Source organism: Lepidochelys olivacea (assembly GCF_965140295.1).
Source record: "Lepidochelys olivacea isolate rLepOli2 genome assembly, chromosome: 3".
In the NCBI taxonomy this organism is placed as follows: Eukaryota; Metazoa; Chordata; order Testudines; family Cheloniidae; genus Lepidochelys; species Lepidochelys olivacea.
The window spans coordinates 58,916,555-58,941,434 of record NC_140413.1 but is presented as its reverse complement, the minus strand read 5'-3'; the positions used below and the strand labels follow the sequence as shown (position 1 = coordinate 58,941,434).

Genomic DNA, 24,880 nt, shown 5'->3' with positions numbered 1-24,880 from the left:
TGTTTGAGACCCTTGGTCTAAGCTATACCGGGAGCCACTCCAGAGTTTGTCTACACTGCAGTTAAATGCCCATGGGGTCCCAAAGCCCAGGCTCCAGCCTGAGCCGTAATGTCTATGCAGCAGTTTTACAGCCCCTCAAGCCCAAGTCTGCTGATGTGGGCCAGCCGCGGGTGTTTAATTGCACTGTAGACACAACCTTTAAGTCAGTTTAGCTCTTCCACCCTCTTCATCCATCTTACAGGTGCAGCACGGAATCTTACCCAAACTACTTTGTGGTAGATGCAGGTCTGCACATTCTAAGTTCCTGTGCCCACACAATACGTGTTGCTTGATAACAAGAAGATCAAATGCAGTACTAAAAGGAAAAGCTTTTGAATGCTAGTCTTTGGCTCTGAATGGAATGGCAACAAGTTGGAATCCAATGGTGTGTTGATGGCATAGGGTTAGCAATTGCCTTTAATTATATGTGCTCATCTCCCGTTGCCCATAAACTGTAGTTAATCAGTTAGGTCTTTGTCCTACATGTTGCACTAGTCATTAGACTATTCTGTTCATGCTAGGATCAAAGCAGTACAACACAGACAGAGAACAAAATCAAAATTACAGGTACATAAACTAAAACAGGGAAAAGATGATTTGCAGAAGATGCACTTTAACGCGTAAATACGGTATCCACTGTTTTTATTAGTAGTAAATAAACATTCCACAAATTTTAAGATCACTGTCTGCTAAAGTTCTCATTGACCTTAAAAATTACCACTGTTTACTTCCCAAAGTACAAGTAATGAGGAACATTTAGGCATTTGGGGGAGGGGGACTCAAAAGGCAGACATTTGGCATTAGAAAGATAGAAAAATACTGTAAAGACAATGGTTCTCTTGGGTTTGAGAAAAAAATATTTTTAGAAAACCGAAAACTATGAAACCATCTACCACTCTGGGGATGTTTCCCTCTGTTATAAGAAACAAATTTATAAGCATAAGTTATGTGTTAAGGATAAGAACACAACTAAAAAACATATGGGGAAAGGATTAAGCACAGTATTTTAATTATTTTATTATTAATCTTCTCATAGTGGATGAAAATATCTTCAGGCCTGCAACATTTATACCCATGGAATGAAAATACAAGAAATAATTTAGACATATTCTGAGTTTCTCTAATCATCTACTGCCATCTGATGGTAAGTATGTTTTCCGTAAGTTGTTAATTATCCCAGTTAAAGCTCCAGGTAATATATTGTTTTAAAACCAGCACTGTATTTTTGAAAGCTTTGAACTGATCTGGTGGATTCATTGATTTTTACCTCCAGGACAGCTCAAGTTTAACAACTTGAAGTTTTAACTACTTTCAAAACTAAGGACTGCTTTCAAGCTGGTTGTAATTCCCCATGGGAAAAAAGTTTTCTAAAGCATGGGAAATCTGAAAAAATCAGTTGAATTAATTCTATTATTATTTCATAAAATACTGTAGTACAGTGTAAGGATTGAATTGTCTTCTCTTGCTGCCAGCATAAGCCCCAGTCCTGCAATAAACTCTGCATGGGAAGATTTCTGCATCTACTCAAGAAACAGTGTCATTCATGGGGCTCATTATTAGCACTTAGACCCACATGCAGTGAACTCCATATGGATCTGTTTCTGTTGAAGACAATGGCAACACTCCCACTAATTTCAGCATGAGCATGATCACATCATTGTTGAATGATGTCACCCTAGCAGAATTTCTTTGGTTAGAATAACTAGGCAAACAACTTGTCAAAAATTAATGTAATCTTTAATAGAATTTCCAGTGGGCATCATAATTTGTATCTGAATAAAAATAAAGCAATTTTAATCTCTAAAATTCTTACATAGACTAGTCTATATTTAATCCCATAACATTCACCATAAAGAACTTATACATTTCAAAAACCAATTGGCCGCAGTCTTTACACAATAGTTTTAAAAAGCAAAGATTTTCTTTTAGAAATCTATGATTTGACTAGAAGTGAAAATATGCACATGACCTCAGTATAGATCAAAGCAGATACTTGCCCATATCTCAAAGCAACAAGAATTCTGGAACAATTGGCTATGGCCTCAATACCTAAATCAGTTGAGATGCAATAGACCAGAACTGATGTGCAGTAGCAAAGCTGGGAAGAAATGTATAGTACATCTGCCTATACTATGCTGCTCGTTAGCCAGTGCTTTTATAGTTCCTTATTTACATTAGCATCAAACTCACCTAAAATATTAAAAACCACAATAAAAATTGATCCATAAAAAATGCCTGACATGAGAGCTGAGCATTGTTCATTAAGATTTTGTGAAATTACCAAGAAATACAGAAACAAACGCATTATGTAAAGCTAAAGAGAATTCTTCATTCAGCATCTCTGGTTATACATATATAGTACTCTGCAGTACAGTTACAAATTAACACTTTACACATCAGAAATCAAATAGTGACAACAAGAAAGAATAAGATATTTGGAATGGTCAGATACACTAAAGCTATCAGACTTCATTGCATAAAATAGTAGTGCAACGATGTTGCAAAATGGCATACAAAATCGGAATAAACTTGCTCTAAGAAGTACTGTTGAAATCAAACATATGGAGCCTAATAGCTTTTTTTACCCAGGGGGAACTAACAAGAGAATGGATCAAGTAGACAATAACTGCTGTTGTATTCACATCCATAAATTACTGGGGACATACAGTCCTTGAAAACCTTGGAAGCAGGACTATGGGTAAGTGCTATGTAATTTAATATGGATTAAAACAATAGGCTTCTATAGAAAATATAAATCTGCAGAATTCAATTGACTAGCAAGTAAAATCCTTTCCATATGTTTTTGGACCATCCTATATAAATTCTTTAATAGGGATATAATTCTCTATTAAATTCTATAGTTTCAAAATGATTATACAAAGGTCATTGTTTTCTTTTAAATTCTATAGTACTTTTCCATAATGCTGTAGTTAATAAAATTCTTCTACCATGTTCCAAAACAGGCAGGAGAAAAACATAAACAGTGCCCTGTATAAAGGGAGAAAGTATCTATAGAAAATGTAATGGCCACATTAGAAAAGGATAAACTATTATGATGGCCAAATTAAGCACAATACAATAAGAGTGAATTTGACCTCTCTCCTCAGAGTTTGAGATGGAAAAGGGAGCAAAGTAGCCAATGACCTTAGTGACTTTAGTCTTTCATACAGTCAACCCTTTTCAAATTTAGCTCTCATTTTACAAATTCTGCAAATTAAAGCTATTAATATATTACATATTCTTAACAGACTATTCTTCCTACACTGTATTGTAGTTACACCGTATACACATACAGAATCCCTGGACCTATTTAAATCCATTCAAGTCAATGGGTTATGGAACATGTTCCAGGAGTAAAATTTTGAAAAGTGTCTAAAAAGGACTGAGGGTGCATAAACTCCATTTTCATAAGTCACTTAGGAGCCCAAGTCCCATTGGAAGTCAGTGATAGTTAGGTGATTTTCAAAATTGTACCTTTCAGCTAGATCTCTCTCTAAGATGTATCACGATGTTTGTATGGCGAAGTCTGACAAACTGTAGTCGCTGTAGTGGCAGGGGGGTCCTGGCTGGGAACCCTGGCAGTAACTGAACTGCCCCCGTGAGCAAACTTCACAGTCCATGTATAGTCATTATGAAGTACTCACAGCTAAGGGGAAACATTGCCCAGTTGACCCTACAATGATATAATCCAACATATACAAGCCTTCTATATGAGATACATACAAAATTTTAAACATATAGGTCCAAAATCTTCCCTCAGCTATCACCATGCAGCTTCATTGCTTAGAGTGAGATTGTATGGATGAAAGTGAGTGTAGAATTTGGCCCCAAATGTTTTAAATACATTGTATGGTCACTTCTGGGAGCTTCGAAGAATACTGAAACACACAATGTTTTTCAAACGCACAGCAACCATCAGACAACACACAACAGGACTCCTGTTCAAAAGCATTGTCTTAACATTGCTCTTTAAGAGAGTCCACTACTGTGATTGCCTCAGATACATCCACTGCAAATATAAAATACAAAATCAGAATACTTACAAAATTATCCCATGACTCTGATACAAAACTATAGGCATTAGCTATGAATAAAAAGCAATGTGGTGACATCATTCTTGTCAATGGAGTGTACAGATTAAAGATCCCTCAGAGTCAATATTCTGTTTTACATGGCAAGTTACGTGCTGTGCATGTTCATGCCCCATCAATATTCTTTAGTGCGGAGACAGATCTGGATTTTTTTTAATGATGTCCCTGCTGTACATAAAAAAGGACTGTTCATATACTGATCCTGACACTTTTCATGACAGGATGCGCATGACTGATGCTTCTTAGTGTTGTTCATTAGACAGCCAAGAACTGTTTAAAACATGTGTAGTTTCTGAGAAAACAAAGTTAAGTGAACACTAATACAAGCTACACTGCAAAAAAATTAGACAAAAGCAATCTGAACCTGTGTTTCTGGAGAGTATTTGGGAAGCTACGATTCACTGCAAAAAATTCAGGGTTTTTTCCCCACCATCTACTGATAGAAAGTAGTAGTTCATCTCCAGTACTTTTCCACCGGAAAACAAGCCTCTTTCTCATAATATTAACCACATATCAATTTTCCTCTTGATAGCTTTATGTACAGTAGAAGCCAAAAGTAGCGGGCTCTGTGTTCTGGAAATTTAGAATAAATCTGAGGAACATGACATGTCAACAGACCCAATGGCTGCCCACCAGAACCAGAGTGTGAGGTGAAAGAAGAAGTGTTCTTGAAGTTCACCGAGTCAGTATATTCCAATACAAAGTGAAAAAATAACTTCCACAGCATACACTATCTGTGACTGCCCATGCTCTATACTTGGGACCAAAGAGCTGACTGATAAACTGGACTTGGTAGGCACAGGAAGCGGAAGAATATTTATACTGGGGTCTTGATTTCCTATTAATTTTGGGTCCCACTAAAACAATGGAACTGCTCACAGATTCCAGACCTTTATTCAGGAGCATGGTATTGTACTCAGAAGGAGCCTCATTGATTTCAATGGGTAAGATACAAGTGAGACACAATCCAGCTCAGAGTAAAATACTATTCAATTACTCAGTGACCCGGATACAACACACATCAAAATCAATGGGAAGGCACACTGACTACAATGAGCATTGGATCAGACCCAAAATGAGACCCCACATTTATGAAAAATTTTAAAAAACTCTCTCTCTCTGTATATATATATATACACACACACACACGGTTTAGGCAATTTTTGTATATTCCTAAGCTACAATTTGATTTTAAAGAAAATCTCGGCAGGTAACACCCTGTGCGGAAAATCCTTATATCCCTCTACACAATGCGGCTCTGAACTAATCCCTTTTCTTTAAAAAATATTACAAAAATATATACATTTTAAGCAATAGCAATAGTTGGATGAAAACAATACTCAAGAAAGTCAAAACGACTCTGTCAATTAATTACACACAGAGAGACTTATTACACAAGAGTGTGTATGAAGGGCAAATAATAGCCGTAACTTTAAAATTTTGTCTTGTCTCTATTTCTGTCACAACTGCAGTTGCTCTGTATTTATAATAACTGTTATCATTTTGGTTGCTTTAAAAAAACAGTCAAATTAAATACTATGGGCAATTTTGGTAAGGATGGGATGGGGGCATAACTACCCAACAAACAGGTGCTCACGGCAAAAGCAGAAACGGATCCTATCGTCCAACTCTGGCAGAACTTTCAAAGACTACACATTGAATTCTACCTGAGTATGGAGTGCAGATTTAGGCCTAAATGCAGGTCCATAATCTGGAATAAGGAGCTCCTACCCTCCCTCCCTGGAGTCCCACTCTAGTAAAGCACTGAAGCATAGGCTTATATGCTTAAAGATAAGCATATACACACACACACTCACTCACTCCACTTAATCTACTCCTACAAGCCCTTCCTGCAATCAATAATGGGAGTTATGGTTTGCAGGATCAGATACTAAAACTGTGCAGCAGCAGGTGTTTCTTTGCATAGCTGTTGCTGGCTAAGGATGCCTGTATCGTTAACATAAGGAACACAGGCCCGAGCACCCCTGTTCAGTCGGCCAATGCTTCCTGTAACAGAGGTCCTCCAGAGTGGCTTTTCTACAAGGCTCAAGGACACCAGAACTGGGTCAAGCCAACTTTGATCCTGGACTCCTGCTGCTACCCACAGGTTTGCCAGTCAGCACCTGGGTATCAATCCCATTTCTTTGCCAATTCCCAGAGTTCAATGGCTAGATCATTCACTATGAGGAGGGAAGTTGTGTTTATTATTATTATTATTATTTAGGATATTCAGAAATAAAGTCCCAGGCGTAGAGTCCCTGCTTGCCAAATTTCACTGTAAGAATCAAAGCCTTCTTTCAATGTAAAGAGTTTTTAAAATGTCTGAAACCTTTGAATAGCTTATTTTTTAAAAATATGTAACTTACAAACTGGCAAAAGCTCTCTTCTTTGCCATGATAAAAAGATTTGATGGTTTTTTGATTATCAGCCATTTGTGAATGCATCATTTCCTGGCTCCCATAACGGCTTTGTAGATAGCTCCATTTACTTTTCCGATTGTCCAATCATGAACGTGTACAATGGAGTTCAGTATTAAGTAGCCTTAGGTGTGCAGAACAGAACTGAGCAGGGTACTGATACAAACCCACAGTTATGCTTACTGAAAGTCAAATCAAAGGGTAGATAATTTTTCTGAATAATTCCAGAAACTAACATTATTCCTTAATGTTTAACACCCATCCAAAAACAGTAAGCAAAACAAAAATAATGCTGAAAGGAGAAAAAGAACATTTGGAAAATAGAAAGTTAGTCTTAATTGTTTTCTCACTTAATCTAATTCTGTATTTCTTTAGAAAATGTAAATAACTACAGCATGAAAAAAAAGCATTTAAGAATTTGTTAAATTTGTCCAGTAGAAACACACAACATTTTTCTGACCCAGCAAGTTAGCCTATGGGCCCAATCCTGCTTCTACTGAACACAATGGGAGGCTAGTCTCTGATATCTCTGGGTGATGCTTCAGCCCTTATTAATATAAAACTTTCTTTGGGTGATTTATGGAAATCTCAGAAGTGCTACATAAACGTGTCTTCTTACACCATCCAACTCTGTAGCAAGCCTGCCTGGATCACAAACAATAAGCAGAACAGGGAAATCGCTGAAAAGTGCTGGTGCATTCCTGGAGAGCCATTACTGGAGTCCGTATCTCTTTTGCAAAGACTGCAGTCATTTTCACAGAAGACACAAGATGTCAAGCCTTGCATCACTTCTGAATTGTAGCTTCTCGTTGCTCTTCTCCCTGTCCAAAGAGGTTAGTAAGCATCAGCTTCTGATCTTAATGGAAATCATTGTCAAACAAACAAATATTTAGCCTGCATTTTCATAGCTGGTTGAGATATTTTGTTCAGGTTTCTTTCTTAAAATAAATACTTGGGATGAACCAAGCCACTGAAATGCTATGACTTCTAGTGGAATCTAGAATGCAAGAGGAAAACAATGCTTTTAATTCAAATCCATCACCACCAGTTGGCCAATGCTTCAGAAAAAAATAATAACTTACAGCTGTATATTGCAGCTACAAACAATAATAGCAAAGAGATTATTTAACTTCATAGGGACCAAACACTAATGCAGACTGGGGCAAATACTGCAAAAATTCCTTGTATTTGCTCAAATTTAGACATGAATCTTTGCCCCTTTTTATGTGCACTTTCTGCCATCCCTGAAGTTTTTGCAATGTACTTGCACAAACCCTTACAAAAAGGTAGTTTGAACTGCACATGTTCAGGTATCCACAGTCACAGAGAAAACTAGGGCTGATTGGAAATCTTCTGACTATTCTTCCATTGGAAAATGCCAATTTGTCAACACTGAAACATTCTGCCAGAACATGCTGATTCCTAGGCAACCCACCTAGCAGGCCACTGAGCTCACAAGCAGGAGCCTGGAAGCCCCAGGACCCCAGCTCCCAAGCTCCCTGGCTCCTTGGCAGCTCTCCTGCTGGGCTGCCAGGCTGCAACCCATGTGATGGGGAGCTTGGGAGCCAGGCTTCCCAGGCTCCTTTGAAGCCCACCAGGTCTCCCGGGGAGCCTGATGCGCACATTTTGCCTTGGAGACAGAAAACCGTACCGGCTGTATGGTTCAGTAATTCTGAAATGAAATGCTGCAGGATTTCATGTCTGCAAAAAATGCGATGGTTTTGTCTTTTCATCCCGATTCAGGATGGAAATTTTTCCAAAGCCTCAAAAAAAATTTTGCAGAAAGGAAATGTAATGTCATGGCCAGCTGTAGATAAAACATTGCTTGACACACCCAGGATATAAGAGCTCTCCAAGCTCCTCATCAGAACCCTGGCATAGAGACAGTTAATCAGATTAGACAAGGTTCTGCTCACACCCTTACAACCAACGTGCACATTCAACGTTTTTCTCTCAGCAACTGTGGGTGAGGATAGAAAATTCCAGACACTTAATGCACTAAAGCACCTGGCATATGTCATATGGGATGGAACTCTGCTTATTAACACAGCATGGGGAAAGATTCACAAAACCCCTTGCCAGAGTCCTGGCACAGAGGCTATTGTACTGTCTATGATACCTGATTAATGAACACCATGGACAATATTACTTTGACTGTAATCACATGCACTGGCAAAATTGCTGCTTCACTAATTTATATTGGTGATTTCCTACACAGCACTCGGAATGGCCTGCTTCTAGAATAATATGCAAAGCAATCTTTTTCTTTGTTTAGGGTTAACACTGTGGAGTATTTGTGGTTTATACTGTAGTTTTTATACAACAGTACAAGATGTAATTGTACATTACACCTTCACTTTTTATGCCACTAAGTGATGCCTTGTTAAACAGTCAGTGTGTTCAAACCTAGAGGATAATAAGCAAAGTGATAGCCAACATGGACTTGTCAAGAACAAATCCTGGCAAACCAACCTAATTTCCTTCTTTGACAGGGTTAACACATAGGAGGGCAGCAGTAGACATGATACATTTTGGTTTTGGCAAGGTTTTTGACATAGTCTCACATGACATTCACATAAGTAACCTAGGAAAATATGGTGTAGATGAAATCAGTATAAGGTGGATGCACAGCTGGCTGAAAGACCACACTCAAAGAGCAATTATCAGTGGTATGCTGTCTAACTGGGAAGTCATATCAAGTGGGGTCCTGCGGGGCTCTGGTCTGCAATATTTCCATTAACAACTCGGAGGACAGAATGGAGAGTATGCTCATGAAATTTGCAGATGACACCAAGAAGGGAGGGGTTGCAAGCACTTTAGAGAACAGGATTAGAATTCAAAATGATTTTCATAAATTGTAGAATTTGTCTGAAATCAGTAAATACAAGTGCAAAGCATTGCACTTCGGAAGGAAAATCAAATGCACAAATGTAAAATAAGGAATAACTGGCTAGGCAGCAGTTCTGCTGAAAAGGATAGGGAGGTGATAGTGGATCGCAAATTGAATATGTGTCAACTGTGTGATGTGTGGCAAAAAAGGCTAATGTTATTCTGGGATGTGTTAACAAGAATGATATCCATAAGACACAGAAGGTAATTGTTCCACTGAGCACTGGTGAGTCCTCAGCTGGAATACTGTGTCCAGTTTTGCGCACCACACTTTAAGAAAGATGTGAACAAATTGGAGAGAGTCCAGAGGAGAGCAACCAAAAATATAAAAGTTTTAGAAAAATCTGACCTATGAGGAAAGGTTGAAAGAATTGGGTATGTTTAGTCTACAGAAGAGAAAGCTGAGATGGACATAACAGTACTCAAATATATAGAAGGTTGTTTTAAAGAGAACAGTGATCAATTGCTCTCCATGTTCACGAAGGGTAGATCAAGAAGTAATCAGCTTAGTTTGCAGCAACAGAGACTTAGGTTAGATATTAGGGGAAACGTTCTGACTGTAAGGATAGTTAAGCACTGGAACAGGTTACCTAGAGAGGTTTTGGAATCACTGTTATTGGAGGGGTTTAAGAATAGGTTAGACAAACACCTGTCAGGGATGATCTAGATATACTTAATCCTTTCCCAGCATGGGTGGGAGAGTGGACTTGACATCCTGTTGAGTTCTCTTTCAGCCCTACATTTCTATAAGTCTACAATTTATTTATGCACTGTAAATTCAAAAATATTAAACATTCACTATGTCATTTTTGGAGATTAGCTCATCATCAGTGTTACACATAAAAGGCTAAATCCTGTAGAACTCAGTCAGTCCTGAAGGTTAATGGAAATTTCACCAAAGTAAGGACTGCAGGAGTTGGCCCACAGATTCCAGCTATTATGTATTCATGTCATGTACAAATTGTTACAATGTGTTAATTAACACCTTACGACTTAAACGCTCTTTAGATTGCCAGGATAAATTAATTACTTTTGCCACTTCCTCATTTTAATTTTGATCCCTAGGATTTGATTATATTTATTTAATATAGGCTGAATTAATTACCTCCATCCAGATAGAGTACTTTGTAAAAGAACACTCTGCCATGGAGTATTTGGATTTCCTCTGGGTCTACTAAGGGATGGACAATAAAAACTGTATACAACCCAAATCTTTATTAAAGTTTAGGTCAGTTTGTAATAGGAGGACCCAGCCCCCTGCCATTTTCTCTGGCTTATCTTAAGCTCTTCTCCCCACCCCCCACCTCACCCCTCCACATGATTCCCCACAGCCTCCAACTTTACCCAAGAGTTTTATTCATTGCTGAATTTCGTCAAAACACATGCCATACCTAAAACAGAACCTGAGAAATATTTCTGCATGTACATCTTTTTTACATAACTATTGAAATCAAAATACTGGCACCCTCTCCTCTAATGAACTCTGTATTTAAATAAGAAACAGATGGAAGGGCCACCTGAAGATAATCATTAACTTGGTAACTGAACCACACCAGAGTTCATACTTCATTTTGGTAGTTTTGGAAACACCACTAGGCCAGATTCTCAGCTGGTATAAATTGGCTTCAATAGGGTTATGCTGATCTACACTAGCTGAGAACTGCTCCATTAAGACTAAAAGAGTTAATAGTAATTCATTATAACTCTTGACACATTTGCAGATAACTGGAGAGTAACCTATAGCATTTGTAAAGTATCAAGTGGCTTTTCCTGGTCTTCACATCTTCTCTGCTTTCATGAATACAGTAATTGCATATTTTAGCTTGTGAATCACAGTGATCTATCAAGAATGACTAACACTTACTAGGTTCATAGTAATCCACTATAGTCACGGAGGCACTTTGAGTATTTGCTACTTTGAAGTCTCTCATAGCAGGAATATCCACACAAACCTGTGTTTCATTTAGCTAGAAAAATACAAAAAAAATACATTCAGAGAACTCTAGATAGGGTGTTGTGAGGGAAGGGATGGGGACTAGATGGTTGGCTAATGGTCTAAAAACTCACCTCTAAAGACCAGAGTCTGAATTTAGGTCATTAAACTGATCTCTTTGGTGGAAATTTAGCCAAATCACAGATCATTTAAGTAAGCAAACAATTTACTAAGGGCTCAATCCAGCAAACCCATTCTGATCTAAGTAGTCCTTACCTACACATGCAGTCCCATTGACAACAGTGTTGTGAGTAATGGTTTAGCCATACTGACTCCTCAAAAGATGTGATTTTTATAAAAGTGTCCTTCTGAATTTGAATCAAATAGCTGGTGAGTTGAGGTTAGCACCTGCCATTACAAATGGATTTTCTTGTTTTTTCAACTTACAGAGTCTAAGTATATGTTGACTTTCCCATTGTCCTTTTCCACCTTCTTAACGGGATCATCTAATGAAATGAAATCTGGTGATACAGAGAAGCCACTAAGTAAATCAACCTCCATGAGGGCCATACCACTCTTGGAAGATGCACCGGACCCCAAGTACCTTTTAAAAAAATGGAGACAGGAAAACTTTTAATAGAAATCAAATATTCTAACATTAAAATGAAATGCTCTGCTATTTACATTCCACATTATAATACAGAAAGTATAGAATTTGGGAAATGAAGGAAAGATGATATGTTTGAGGACAGATGTTGAATTTCTAAGGTTTTAAGCGAATCATTTAACAGACTCTGAAAATTAACAATTTAGACAAACATTTATATCTCAATTCCCCCTAGCAACCTCAAACACATGGCCAAGGAGTAGATTAACCTCTGAGCAAAGAAAAGTATTGCAGTTATTTACCATTTGCAGGAGCCTAATTCTGATCCCACTGAAGCCAAAAGGAGTTTTGTCTTTGGCTGCAGTAAGAGTAGACATGGGCCCCAAAAATGCAGAGTAGTAATATAATTATCTGCAACTTTTAAAGGAGGCCTACAAGAAAAGCCAGACTGTACATTGCTAGGATTCTAAAACTATATCACTTGGTGCTACCATTTTCTGGTATTTTTGTGTAAATTTATAGATTGAAGAGTCTATTGAATTTGCTCCCTATTTCTCCAATAAGGGTCCATAATTCACTTAATGGAATCACTTGATTACCTCTCCAACCTTCAATACAATTTTAAAATGTTCATTCCATATTAGCCATCTGGTTTTGGAAAGAGAAAGTTTAGCAAGTTGAATTTTTCCATTTCCCCCTGAATATTGCTTATTATAGCATCTTCTGCCAGTTTGAGTATCACATGGTGGACGTGAAAACTTTTCTCTTCAGCAGGAGTGTAACATACCGTGGTACACAATGAAACTATCAAAATATATGTATGGCTTTCTCTTCTACATGTAACACTTCCATGTCCAGCCAAGACTGCTTCTTTAAATAAAGTTGGTGGCACAGGCTGTTTCCTTGGCACTGAGGCTAAACCACCATTGTTATTGAGGATGGAACATGTCTCTAATCTGCATTTTGAATGCCTGACAGTAGTTGAAAGTAATTGAATAAACTATTTCTTTGTAGATTTGGATGGGTTTAAAAAAGGGGAAGACTTGCTTTTCACAAAGCAATGCTATTAAGCCTGACAGCATGGCTGATTGAACACAGATAGGACTTTGAAAGAAATACAGCACCACTGCTGACTTCGGTTGGCTTATGAGATTAGAAACAGAGGAAACCATCTGTTGGATGAGGCACTGTGCCAAAGTAGCTGCTATTGAAAACAAATAACTGAATTGGAACTGGATGTAATTAGGTCTGTGTTTATAATTACAGCTGAGAGGATACAGAAACATCCAAGCTATCTATCTAGCCTGGGTACCACTAAAATAACAATGGGCAACCCAAACAACCTGGTACTCCCCCCAAAAAAGTGAGTCAGATCTACCCCCTAACAATTACACATGTGCCTTCCTCCAAAAAAACAGAGAGAGGCAGGGGATAGTCCCAGCTATTGTCTCCTCTGTAACATGGGCCCTTAAAAACACACACACACATATACACAGCTAAGAAAATGGCAAGTGATAGAAGGAAAGAAGTGAAAAGAAAAACGTGTCTCTTAACTGAATTAAGGAGACCCTGGGCTGGAACTTTGGGTTATGTGATCATTCCTCCAGCAGTCTAGGAGCTGTAGCTCCCCTCTGCACCATGCAGCAGAGGGCAGCAAATGAGCACAGACATCAAGCATATGTAGCCAGTAAGCACAGAGGGCAGAGTGAGTAGAGCTAATGGAGCATGCCTTCCTATTCCTTAGAGACATCAGAAATCCCACTGCATGCAGAGGCAAGGCCATCCAGAATTAGCAACAACAGCACATGCTCCTCTACCAATCCTGCAAGTTTTCTAACTAAAAATCCATCACGCCGCTGTCACAGTTCAGGGCAGCTGCACCTGCATTCCCCTTCTATGGTCCAACAAGGGCACCCAATCTCAGGCTTCCATCACCCCTCTTGAGTGGAGACACAGTTCTCTTTCCTTTTGGACCTGGGGATCTCCAGGCTGAACAGTTCCCTGCCATCACTGTGTTATTCCCAGCAGAGGCAGGCTGCCCAAGCAGGCCTGCTTGCTGTCTATTCAGGGATGGTTAACAGTGGGACTGCCCATAGTTATATTTACCACACAGCTTTTTCTATGCAGCCTATTTTATTCTTAAGGTCGAAGGACTACGCAGAAAAAATATTACAAACCATGAAAGAATCTACACGCATGCTAATAAAGTTTACCAGAGATCACCCCAGCACTAACATGGGCTCTGGCAGGAGCAGTCCTTCAACACCCCACCCGCAGGGTTTCCTTGTGTTACCAGTTCATCTCAGCTTCAGCTCTGAACAAGCACCCAGTCTTATGGAGCCTCAGTGGGCCCAGTCCTGCCAACCATTCCCTAAGGATTGGGGCCCTCTGTGGACCACGGGTCCTGTCCGTTTGCTGGATCAGGAAGAAGGCAATGAGCCTGTGTAAAACCAAGCTATTTATCCAAAAATTCTTTCTTTGTCTCTTGGTCCCTGGGAAATCTAGTTTGAATGAATATTTGGGCACCTCTCCAGAAGGTAGCTTCAAAGAGTCTGATAACTGAAAGAATTACATTAGCATCTCTCTCCTCCTTGAGGAGTTATATACAGTGCCACAATAACAGACACAGTAGCATTTTGAGTAAAATAGGCCCCAAAATTTTTGAACCTAATTCAATAAGCTTTAACTTAATTCAATAAAATGTATCTTAATTCTGTAAGGTTCATCCAGGAGGTTGCAGGATATTGTCAGCCTGGCACAGTTTCCACTAGGAGATTTTGTGAGACATCACATGCTCAAAGTTCAACAGCATGCAGATGACACATGGTGGGCAAATGTTATTCTGTTAACCTAGTACTTTTGGCCAAAGTCTGCTCAAGAGCTGGCTGAAGCAATACAGAATTTCTGCTGGCTGGTATTGGAAAAAACTTTGAGGTGTTTGCAGCCATTGACCAAAGATGCACACCCATAACTACTCAAACCAGTCCACAGCTTAGGAATTCTCCTGAACTAACAACCTGCATCTTGCTATGATTTCTAGATTATGCTGAAAGGGAAAATCACATCATGTTATATGGATTCCAAAATGACTAACAGTAAAATTATTTAGGCATTCAGTACACATGGCATGAACCGTGTCCCATTAATCAGAGAAAAAACATCTGATTATCAGATCCAGGCACATATCTGTTACTCTAAGGGTCAAATCCTGCACTAAGGTGCATTGGCCCAGAATCATCAGGACTCATGTGGAGCACCTTAGGCTCCAGACTGATGGAGATTGGTCCTGAATGACCATGTACCATTCTGAAGTGGCTGCACAAAGAAAGATGTCAAAAGTGGCAGTGCCTTTCAGCATCCCAGAAGAGGAGAGAGATGGGGTCCTTCCAGGCTGTATCATTGGTCAAGAGCTCTGAATCAGATATCTCAGCCAGGGAAAGAAAATGGGGACATCCAGCTAAGATTACCCCCAAGCCCGTGGTGTAACTTAGCATAGAATATGTTGCTGAAGTGCCTACAATTTGTGCTGGAGTTCACTTCACAGAAAACTTTGAAAAACATTCTGTTTACAGACAGCTCTGCTTATACACTGCAGTGTCCCTGACCCCCTCCTGTATCACTGGGGTTATTATCAGAGACATATACATGTAATCAGGACTTTTGTTTCAAGATTTTATACGCTCCTGTTGATTATTACCCAATGAAGTCAATCTTCTATGCACTGACCTCATATCTGGCTATATTTATATATATATATATATTATACACATATATATATATATATCTTTATTATCTGTATTATGGTGAAGCAAGAAGTTCCAACTGTGATCAGGGCCCCATTGTGCTAGGCACTGTACAAACAGAGTAACACACAGACATTGTCCTGAAGAGTTTACAGTTAAAATAAATAACATACAAAGGGTGTACAGAGAAGGGGTATAAAAAATAAGCAGCATGAACAATGTGATGGTTTGCAAAGGTCACGTTTGCATGGAAATGATTATAATGTCACAAGGGAGCTGCAATTTCAAGGGAGGAAATATTCAACAGGAACAGATAAGCGCTTAAAGATTGTTTTTCTCCCAGTGTCCTTGGTAGTAAAGCAGAGAAAGAAGGGAAAAATGTAAATATATAATATACAAGTACAATGTCCTTCAGGGTTTTCTGTGAAGTATCCAGAGCTCTTTAACCACAACAGGATGTGTCTAATGAGAAAACTGCTACAGAAAGATGTTTTCTTTAAATGCTTCCCTTTAATATATATATTCAGTGTCATGCCAAGTAACAAAGAAAGCCAGCAAAGGAATTAAGAACACAGTTCTCTTGTCTGACTGGATGGCTCAGAGGTAACTAATGAGATATGGCAGTTCTATGCCACCTGTTCACTGCTAACCCAAATATAAAAGCTAATAATATCCTATGGCTGTTCAGTGGCTTACAGGAAGTGATTTTGATGATCTCAGTCCACTTCTAGTGGACATGTATTCACATCACAAAAAACACTTTTCACAACTGGTACCCTTTGTTCCATGTTGGAATGAAAACAAAACCTTTTGATGTTTTTGCAAGAACAATGTCCATTTTCACACAGAAACCAGAGCACTTTTCAATATGGGAAATGGCAGGGGGCTGTGTGTGCGTCAGTCATGCTCTGCAGCCTGGTACTTAGGGCACTGGCCTGGGTTTAAGTCCTTGCTCTGTCTGACTCAGAGCAGACAGGTTTTTCATTGCAGATCACTCTGAATCAGGCAGAGCAGGGACTTGAACTTGGGTCTCAGACATACCAGGCTACAGAATATGAGAGCCTTGTTCTCCCCACACCTAACAAAATTTTTCTCAAAACCAATCGCCACAAAATGTTTCAGTTTCAACAAAACAGCATATTGTGACAAAATTTCATTCCGTCAAAAATGTTCTGCATCAGCTCTACTTATTCACAAATTGCTCGGAGATAAAACCTGCAGATCTTCTATTGCTGAGCAGCACAGATAACCAGAAACCTTTGAAACTTCAAATGATATTATTGTGCATATAAACACTTCCATATATCTCTAACCTTTATGAAACCCTCATACTTCGAAAAAATGAGATGACAAATGGCAGCTTTGTTTTTTATAATTATGTTAATTAATAATCTGTTCAGATCTAATAAGATATCTCTTTGTTCATTTAAATATTTGCTTCTGAATTTAATAATTGGTCTCTTCTATGAAGTCATTAATTTGTTCTGTAGTAGATATAAATCTAAATCACAGGCATTAAAAAATACATACAGTACTTCACTCCTCTTAAATAGTATCAATACCGTACAGATCAAGAGAAGCAGCGAAGCACCAAATGAGTTACTTACCTTGTACATACATTTACGGTAAAATGGTTTATGTCATTTTTGTCATCTTTTACGACAACATCTAAGTCAAAAGCTTCTTGACTTTGGACAGATCTGCGCCTTCTACCAGTGACTGAATGTTTCACATTGTAAATAATGTTGAGCTATGAGAGTACAAACACAAAACATAGATGAAATCTGTACAGCAAAAATGAGTTCAATAAGACGGTTGGCTTGATCTCAAAGTCTATAATGGTAGAACTCTAGAGAACAGATCATATTAAGTGTAGTGATTGTCTAAAATCTGGATTCTCAAAATTCTCTGTTTGTGGTCCAGTGTCAGCCATCAGTAGCCACTGAATACCTTTTGTTGACAGATCAGTATGTGATATTCAAAGGAATACAGGAAGTGTCAGAAAGCTACAAGTGCAACTCTGCTTGTCTTACGATACAGTGCCATCCACTAAGACCTTCGCAGGGCCTGACTGAGGAAAATGTGTGAGTTCCGTGAAATGCAGGAATTTTCTAACTAGCTTCTACCGTTTGATAATGTGCACTGCTGCAGATATTTCCTGTCAATTCTGAAATGCAATGAAAAAAAACTCTGGACAATGACACTAACAGAGTTAGAAAGGAAAAACAGTCACATACCTGGGAATATGGAAGGAGAGCAAATAGGAATTTTTACTCACAAAGTAGTTTTATTTAAGAAATTTACCTTGATCCTATGTGTGATATATTATAGCAATTCTACATTCAAAATAGATGATGGTTAGCATTTTACTCTAGGCTCAGTGTAATAGAGAGATGTATTTATTTAAACCTTAATAAGGACCAATTTATCACATCAGCTAGTTCATTAATAAAAAGACACCATGACAGTCATCAGCTAAACACAAATCAGAAATATCACTAACTGAGCTTTCACCTGCCAGTTCAACAAATGCAGGCCTCTGTCAGGTGAGCTACACAAGGAAATGTGACAGTGTGTCTAGCAGAGGACAGTGGTATACATATAAAAGAAGCCCATACACTGGACACCACTGCAGAGGATTCCTGATGTATTTAGTGTAGGAGATGTGCATCAGCAGCTTGAAACAGCTGGAGAAGGGTTGTAGAACAAGAATTTCTTCAGGAAGGTCTGACTAATCAGGTGATGATCTGATTATCACAACATTTTAGGAAAGTATAAATGTGAACAGCCAAACCAAAGATGCTGAGGTCAGGATTAAATGACCATGAGCACTTTCATGTGACAGTCATTAGAGAACATTCACCAAGGAAGGGAAGTGACTGGTGTGGCGTAGAGAACCAAACATGCCAGACACAAAGCATTTAGAAGTTGCTGAGAGTTAGACATAAATGTCAGATGCCTTAAGACTGAGAACCTTGCCATGTGATATTGATTTATAATGGCAATATCTTCCCACCGAAACACAGTACACCAGCATGGTTGGCAGGACAAGGTATCTGGAAAGGGACCAGAGGAAGAGTTTATAATTCAGCACCTCAGGGAGAAAAGCACTTGGTACAATGAAAAGCTCAACTTTGAAATTCCTAGAACAACAAAAACAACTACAAGATGGTGAGAAAACTTTTACTATTAAGTGCTAATAAACATTGGTTTGACAGATTTGTGATTATACCCAACAAAAGGAAAGACTTGTCATTATACCCCACCTTCCTTTTAGATACAAACCGATACTCTCTCCCTGTCTTCTTAGCCTTCTAGATAAATCTCTGGGAACAGCAAAAAGAACTTTACTTTCTGCTTATTATATGAAAATAGCAGAGTTGGTTCATCTTTTCAAATACAACTAACTACCAACATCACTATATCCATCACTACAACAGTACAATAGGAGAGGATGTAGGAAATTGTACTCCATTGCCATACAATCATTTAGCATGATACCAGACAATGAAAGAAAAGATGTTATTCTAAATTCAAAGGTACCACAAAGCGTGGTACAAGTAAGTCAGCACAAATAGAGGGGCCTTTAATTTTCTGTGAGCTGCTTTTCCTGCTCTATCTTCTGACCCCTTCTTGTAAGTTACACCATGTACTCCAACTTACAGATGTTTACTCCTGTCACTCTGTATAGCACCTCTGAATTTAGCACTCAAGTACAGAGATGATTCAATAAAGACACCACAAAGATAGCAAAACACCACTGGCTCTGAAATGAAAACTTATCTTGAACAACAACGTATCCCTAGGCAACTGAACAAGTTCAGGAATAACACAGAGGATAGAGTGGTCAGTTTATTGGAGACGTGTCGTAAGTTTGGTATAATCAAGCTGGAACCCATACAGCAATTTGTCATCACAGGAACAATGTTGTTTTAGCTTTTGCCAGGAAAAACAAATTCATGAGAGGTTTCAGAGTAACAGCCGTGTTAGTCTGTATTCGCAAAAAGAAAAGGAGGACTTGTGGCACCTTAGAGACTAACCAATTTATTAGAGCATAAGCTTTCATGAGCTACAGCTCACTTCATCGGATGCATACCGTGGAAACTGCAGCAGATATTATATACACACAGAGAATATGAAACAATACCTCCTCCCACCCCACTGTCCTGCTGGTAATAGCTTATCTAAAGTGATCATCAAGTTGGGCCATTTCCAGCACAAATCCAGGTTTTCTCACCCTCCACTCCCCTACACACAAACTCACTCTCCTGCTGGTAATAGCCCATCCAAAGTGACACTCTCTTCACAATTACAGGTTTCAGAGTAACAGCCGTGTTAGTCTGTATTCGCAAAAAGAAAAGGAGTACTTGTGGCACCTTAGAGACTAACCAATTTATTAGAGCATAAGCTTTCGTGAGCTACAGCTCACTTCATCAGATGCATATCGTGGAAACTGCAGCAGACTTTATATATACACAGAGAATATGAACCAATACCTCCTCCCACCCCACTGTCCTGCTAGTAATAGCTTATCTAAAGTGATCATCAGGTGGGCCATTTCCAGCACAAATCCAGGTTTTCTCACCCTCCACCCCCACACACAAATTCACTCTCCTGCTGGTGTGCAAGGCACTGCATTTAGCCGTATGGAGTGGAAATCTATCAACTGCATGAAAAAACTTGTACAGATACAGACAGACATCATCTTCCTTTCCAAATGCAAACAGATGGACATCGTACCAAAAGGACTGAAGGTAAAAAATCCATTACAATCTACATACCACACAGACTATGCTGACAGCTTGTGCCACACGCTCTCAAAGAAACTGCGGAATCACCTGATCAACATCCTCTACAGCAAACAGGGAAAGATTAAGAATGAGCTCTCAAACATGGATACTCTCATAAAAAACCAACCTTCCACACAAGCTTCCTCGTGGCTGGATTTTACTAAAACTAGACAAGCCATTTACAACACACACTTTGCTTCTCTACAAAAGAAAAAGGACACTAAACTTTCTAAACTACTACATGCTACAAGGGGCCACAGCAATGGTTCCCTCAACCCACCTAGCAATATTGTTAACCTATCCAACTATACTCTCAGCCCAGCAGAAGCAGCTGTTCTATCTCGGGGCCTCTCCTTCTGCCCCTCCACCCCCACGAACATGATACAGTTCTGTGGTGACCTAGAATCCTATTTTCGACGTCTCCGACTCAACGAATATTTCCAAAATACCTCTGAACAGCATACTAATCCACAGAGGTCTCCCTACCAACACTACAGAAAGAGGGATTCTAGGTGGACTCCTCCTGAAGGTCGAAACAGCAGACTGGACTTCTACATAGAGTGCTTCCGCCGACGTGCACGGGCTGAAATTGTGGAAAAGCAGCATCACTTGCCCCATAACCTCAGCCATGCGGAACGCAATGCCATCCACAGCCTCAGAAACAACTCTGACATCATAATCAAAAAGGCTGACAAAGGAGGTGCTGTTGTCATCATGAATAGGTCAGAATATGAACAAGAGGCTGCTCGGCAGCTCTCCAACACGAGTTTCTACAAGCCATTACCCTCTGATCCCACTGAGAGTTACCAAAAGCAACTACAGCATTTGCTCAAGAAACTTCCTGAAAAAGCACAAGATCAAATCCGCACAGACACACCCCTGGAACCCCGACCTGGGATATTCTATCTACTACCCAAGATCCATAAACCTGGAAATCCTGGGCGCCCCATCATCTCAGGCATTGGCACCCTGACAGCAGGATTGTCTGGCTATGTAGACTCCCTCCTCAGGCCCTACGCTACCAGCACTCCCAGCTACCTTCGAGACACCACTGACTTCCTGAGGAAACTTCAATCCATCGGTGATCTTCCTGATAACACCATCCTGGCCACTATGGATGTAGAAGCCCTCTACACCAACATTCCACACAAAGATGGACTACAAGCCGTCAAGAACACTATCCCCGATAATGTCACGGCTAACCTGGTGGCTGAACTTTGTGACTTTGTCCTTACCCATAACTACTTCACATTTGGGGACAATGTATACCTTCAGATCAGCGGCACTGCTATGGGTACCCGCATGGCCCCACAGTATGCCAACATTTTTATGGCTGATTTAGAACAACGCTTCCTCATCTCTCGTCCCCTAAAGCCCCTACTCTACTTGCGCTATATTGATGACATCTTCATCATCTGGACCCATGGAAAAGAAGCCCTTGAGGAATTCCACCATGATTTCAACAATTTCCATCCCACCACCAACCTCAGCCTGGTCCAGTCCACACAAGAGATCCACTTCCTGGACACTACAGTGCTAATAAACAATGGTCACATAAACACCACCCTATACCGGAAACCTACTGACCGCTATTCCTACCTGCATGCCTCCAGCTTTCACCCTGACCACACCACACGATCCATCGTCTACAGCCAAGCTCTGCGATACAACCGCATTTGCTCCAACCCCTCAGACAGAGACAAACACCTACAAGATCTCTGTCAAGCTTTCTTACAACTACAATACCCACCTGCAGAAGTAAAGAAACAGATTGATAGAGCCAGAAGAGTTCCCAGAAGTTACCTGCTACAGGACAGGCCTAACAAAGAAAATAACAGAACGCCACTAGCCGTCACCTTCAGCCCCCACCTAAAACCCCTCCAACGCATTATTAAGGATCTACAACCTATCCTAAAGGATGACCCAACACTCTCACAAATCTTGGGAGACAGGCCAGTCCTTGCCTACAGACAGCCCCGTAACCTGAAGCAAATACTCACCAACAACCACATACCACACAACAGAACCACTAACCCAGGAACTTATCCTTGCAACAAAGCCCGTTGCCAATTGTGCCCACATATCTATTCAGGGGACACCATCACAGGGCCTAATAACATCAGCCACACTATCAGAGGCTCGTTCACCTGCACATCCACCAATGTGATATATGCCATCATGTGCCAGCAATGCCCCTCTGCCATGTACATTGGTCAAACTGGACAGTCTCTACGTAAAAGAATAAATGGACACAAATCAGATGTCAAGAATTATAACATTCATAAACCAGTCGGAGAACACTTCAATCTCTCTGGTCACGCAATCACAGACATGAAGGTCGCTATCTTAAAACAAAAAAACTTCAAATCCAGACTCCAGCGAGAAACTGCTGAATTGGAATTCATTTGCAAATTGGATACTATTAATTTAGGCTTAAATAGAGACTTGGAGTGGCTAAGTCATTATGCAAGGTAGCCTGTTTCCTCTTGTTTTTTCCTACCCCCTCCCCCCCCGCAGATGTTCTGGTTTAACTTGGATTTAAACTTGAAGAGTGGTCAGTTTGGATGAGCTATTACCAGCAGGAGAGTGAGTTTGTGTGTGTATGGGGGTGGGGGGGATGTGAGAAAACCTGGATTTGTGCAGGAAATAGCCCAACTTGATTGTCATGCACATTGTGTAAAGAGTTGTCACTTTGGATGGGCTATCACCAGCAGGAGAGTGAATTTGTGTGGGGGTTGGAGGGTGAGAAAACCTGGATTTGTGCTGGAAATGGCCCACCTGATGATCACTTTAGATAAGCTATTACCAGCAGGACAGTGGGGTGGGAGGAGGTATTGGTTCATATTCTCTGTGTATATATAAAGTCTGCTGCAGTTTCCACGATATGCATCTGATGAAGTGAGCTGTAGCTCACGAAAGCTTATGCTCTAATAAATTGGTTAGTCTCTAAGGTGCCACAAGTACTCCTTTTCTTTTTGCGAATACAGACTAACACGGCTGTTACTCTGAAACCTGTAATTGTGAAGAGAGTGTCACTTTGGATGGGCTATTACCAGCAGGAGAGTGAGTTTGTGTGTAGGGGAGTGGAGGGTGAGAAAACCTGGATTTGTGCTGGAAATGGCCCAACTTGATGATCACTTTAGATAAGCTATTACCAGCAGGACAGTGGGGTGGGAGGAGGTATTGTTTCATATTCTCTGTGTGTATATAATATCTGCTGCAGTTTCCACGGTATGCATCTGATGAAGTGAGCTGTAGCTCACGAAAGCTCATGCTCTAATAAATTGGTTAGTCTCTAAGGTGCCACAAGTACTCCTTTTCTTTTTGCAAATTCTGAGAATTTACCACCAGCACATGGACATCTGAAGCAACATACTGAACAGGTCAATTAGCAAACATTTTACTGGAATGAGTTACTGCTGCTAAGGTCTGATTTTCCCTTCCTCCCTTCTCATGGGTATGGGGAGGTTCGCACAGGAATGGAAACAGTTCTTAATATAAAAAGGTTAACTGAAGCCACCTTCCTTGGTGCAGCCTAACTAAGTAGCAGAGAATCAGTTAAAGGCAGACTTGTCCACTCTTCTTATAACACAGGGGAATACCAGAGAGGGGCAGGGAGAGGAAATTGAAATTTAATATTTTGCATCCAAAAGAACTTTAAGAAAATAACTTCAATGGTATCACGTCCAAAAATATGTGAGTTATTTTGAAGGTCTCCATACAGCCAAGGACAACTTCCTCTCCCTTTCTTATTCTTAAACTATCACCATAACAAACATGTATTTGGCTGAGGGCATTTGTTGAAGGAAATATTTGCAGCATTTTCTCTCTTTTAATTATTATCCTTGGTGAAAACACGTTGGGAAAATGCACATCTTAGCCCAGATCCTCAGCTGGTGTAAATCGCTGTGGCTCCATTTCAATGGAGATAGGCTGATTTACATCAACTGGGGATCTGGCCCTTTGTCCAAAAGGCTTAAGGAGAGGAAAGATAAATTTCTTTAGGACACGGACACCGTCTGCCCAAACCAGGCCAGAGCTACCTTCCTTTTCAAATTATAGGGATGGACTAATCCTGCTCCTCTCCAAGCCAGGGCAATAGCTTGATGTGCAAGTTTATCAACTGCAAGACCAAGAGACTACAAGAAAAATGTTGGCCTCTGCAATTTTCATGGCAACCTAGAGAGTCTGGAGTAGAGGCAGCTGAAACTCATTTACAGCCTACTGAGACCAACGTCAGAGAAGGTTATAAAGTATCAAGCAGAGTCATCAAGAATTACACAGGTTTTTCTAAGAATCTATCTTGTGGAGAACTAAAGCTCTTCCAATAATGGCCAGTCCTTGAGATCCCAACAGGAGATGGTATGGGAC

At 39.9% G+C, this 24,880-nt stretch overlaps 1 protein-coding gene across 1 annotated transcript in view; it reads right to left on the bottom strand.

The window, feature by feature from the left end:
* Positions 1 to 664: 664 nt before the first annotated feature.
* The window catches only part of CD109 (CD109 molecule), a 133,798-nt gene continuing 109,582 nt past the window's right edge, over positions 665 to 24,880 (bottom strand). Inside the window, exons 30-33 of the mRNA XM_084622946.1 lie at positions 17,327 to 17,469; positions 11,817 to 11,973; positions 11,301 to 11,403; positions 665 to 7,368 (exon numbers count right to left, since the gene is read on the bottom strand). Coding sequence (XP_084479072.1) covers positions 7,163 to 7,368; positions 11,301 to 11,403; positions 11,817 to 11,973; positions 17,327 to 17,469 — 609 coding nt within the window. The 3' untranslated portion in view covers positions 665 to 7,162. The remainder of the gene's footprint in view (positions 7,369 to 11,300; positions 11,404 to 11,816; positions 11,974 to 17,326; positions 17,470 to 24,880) is intronic.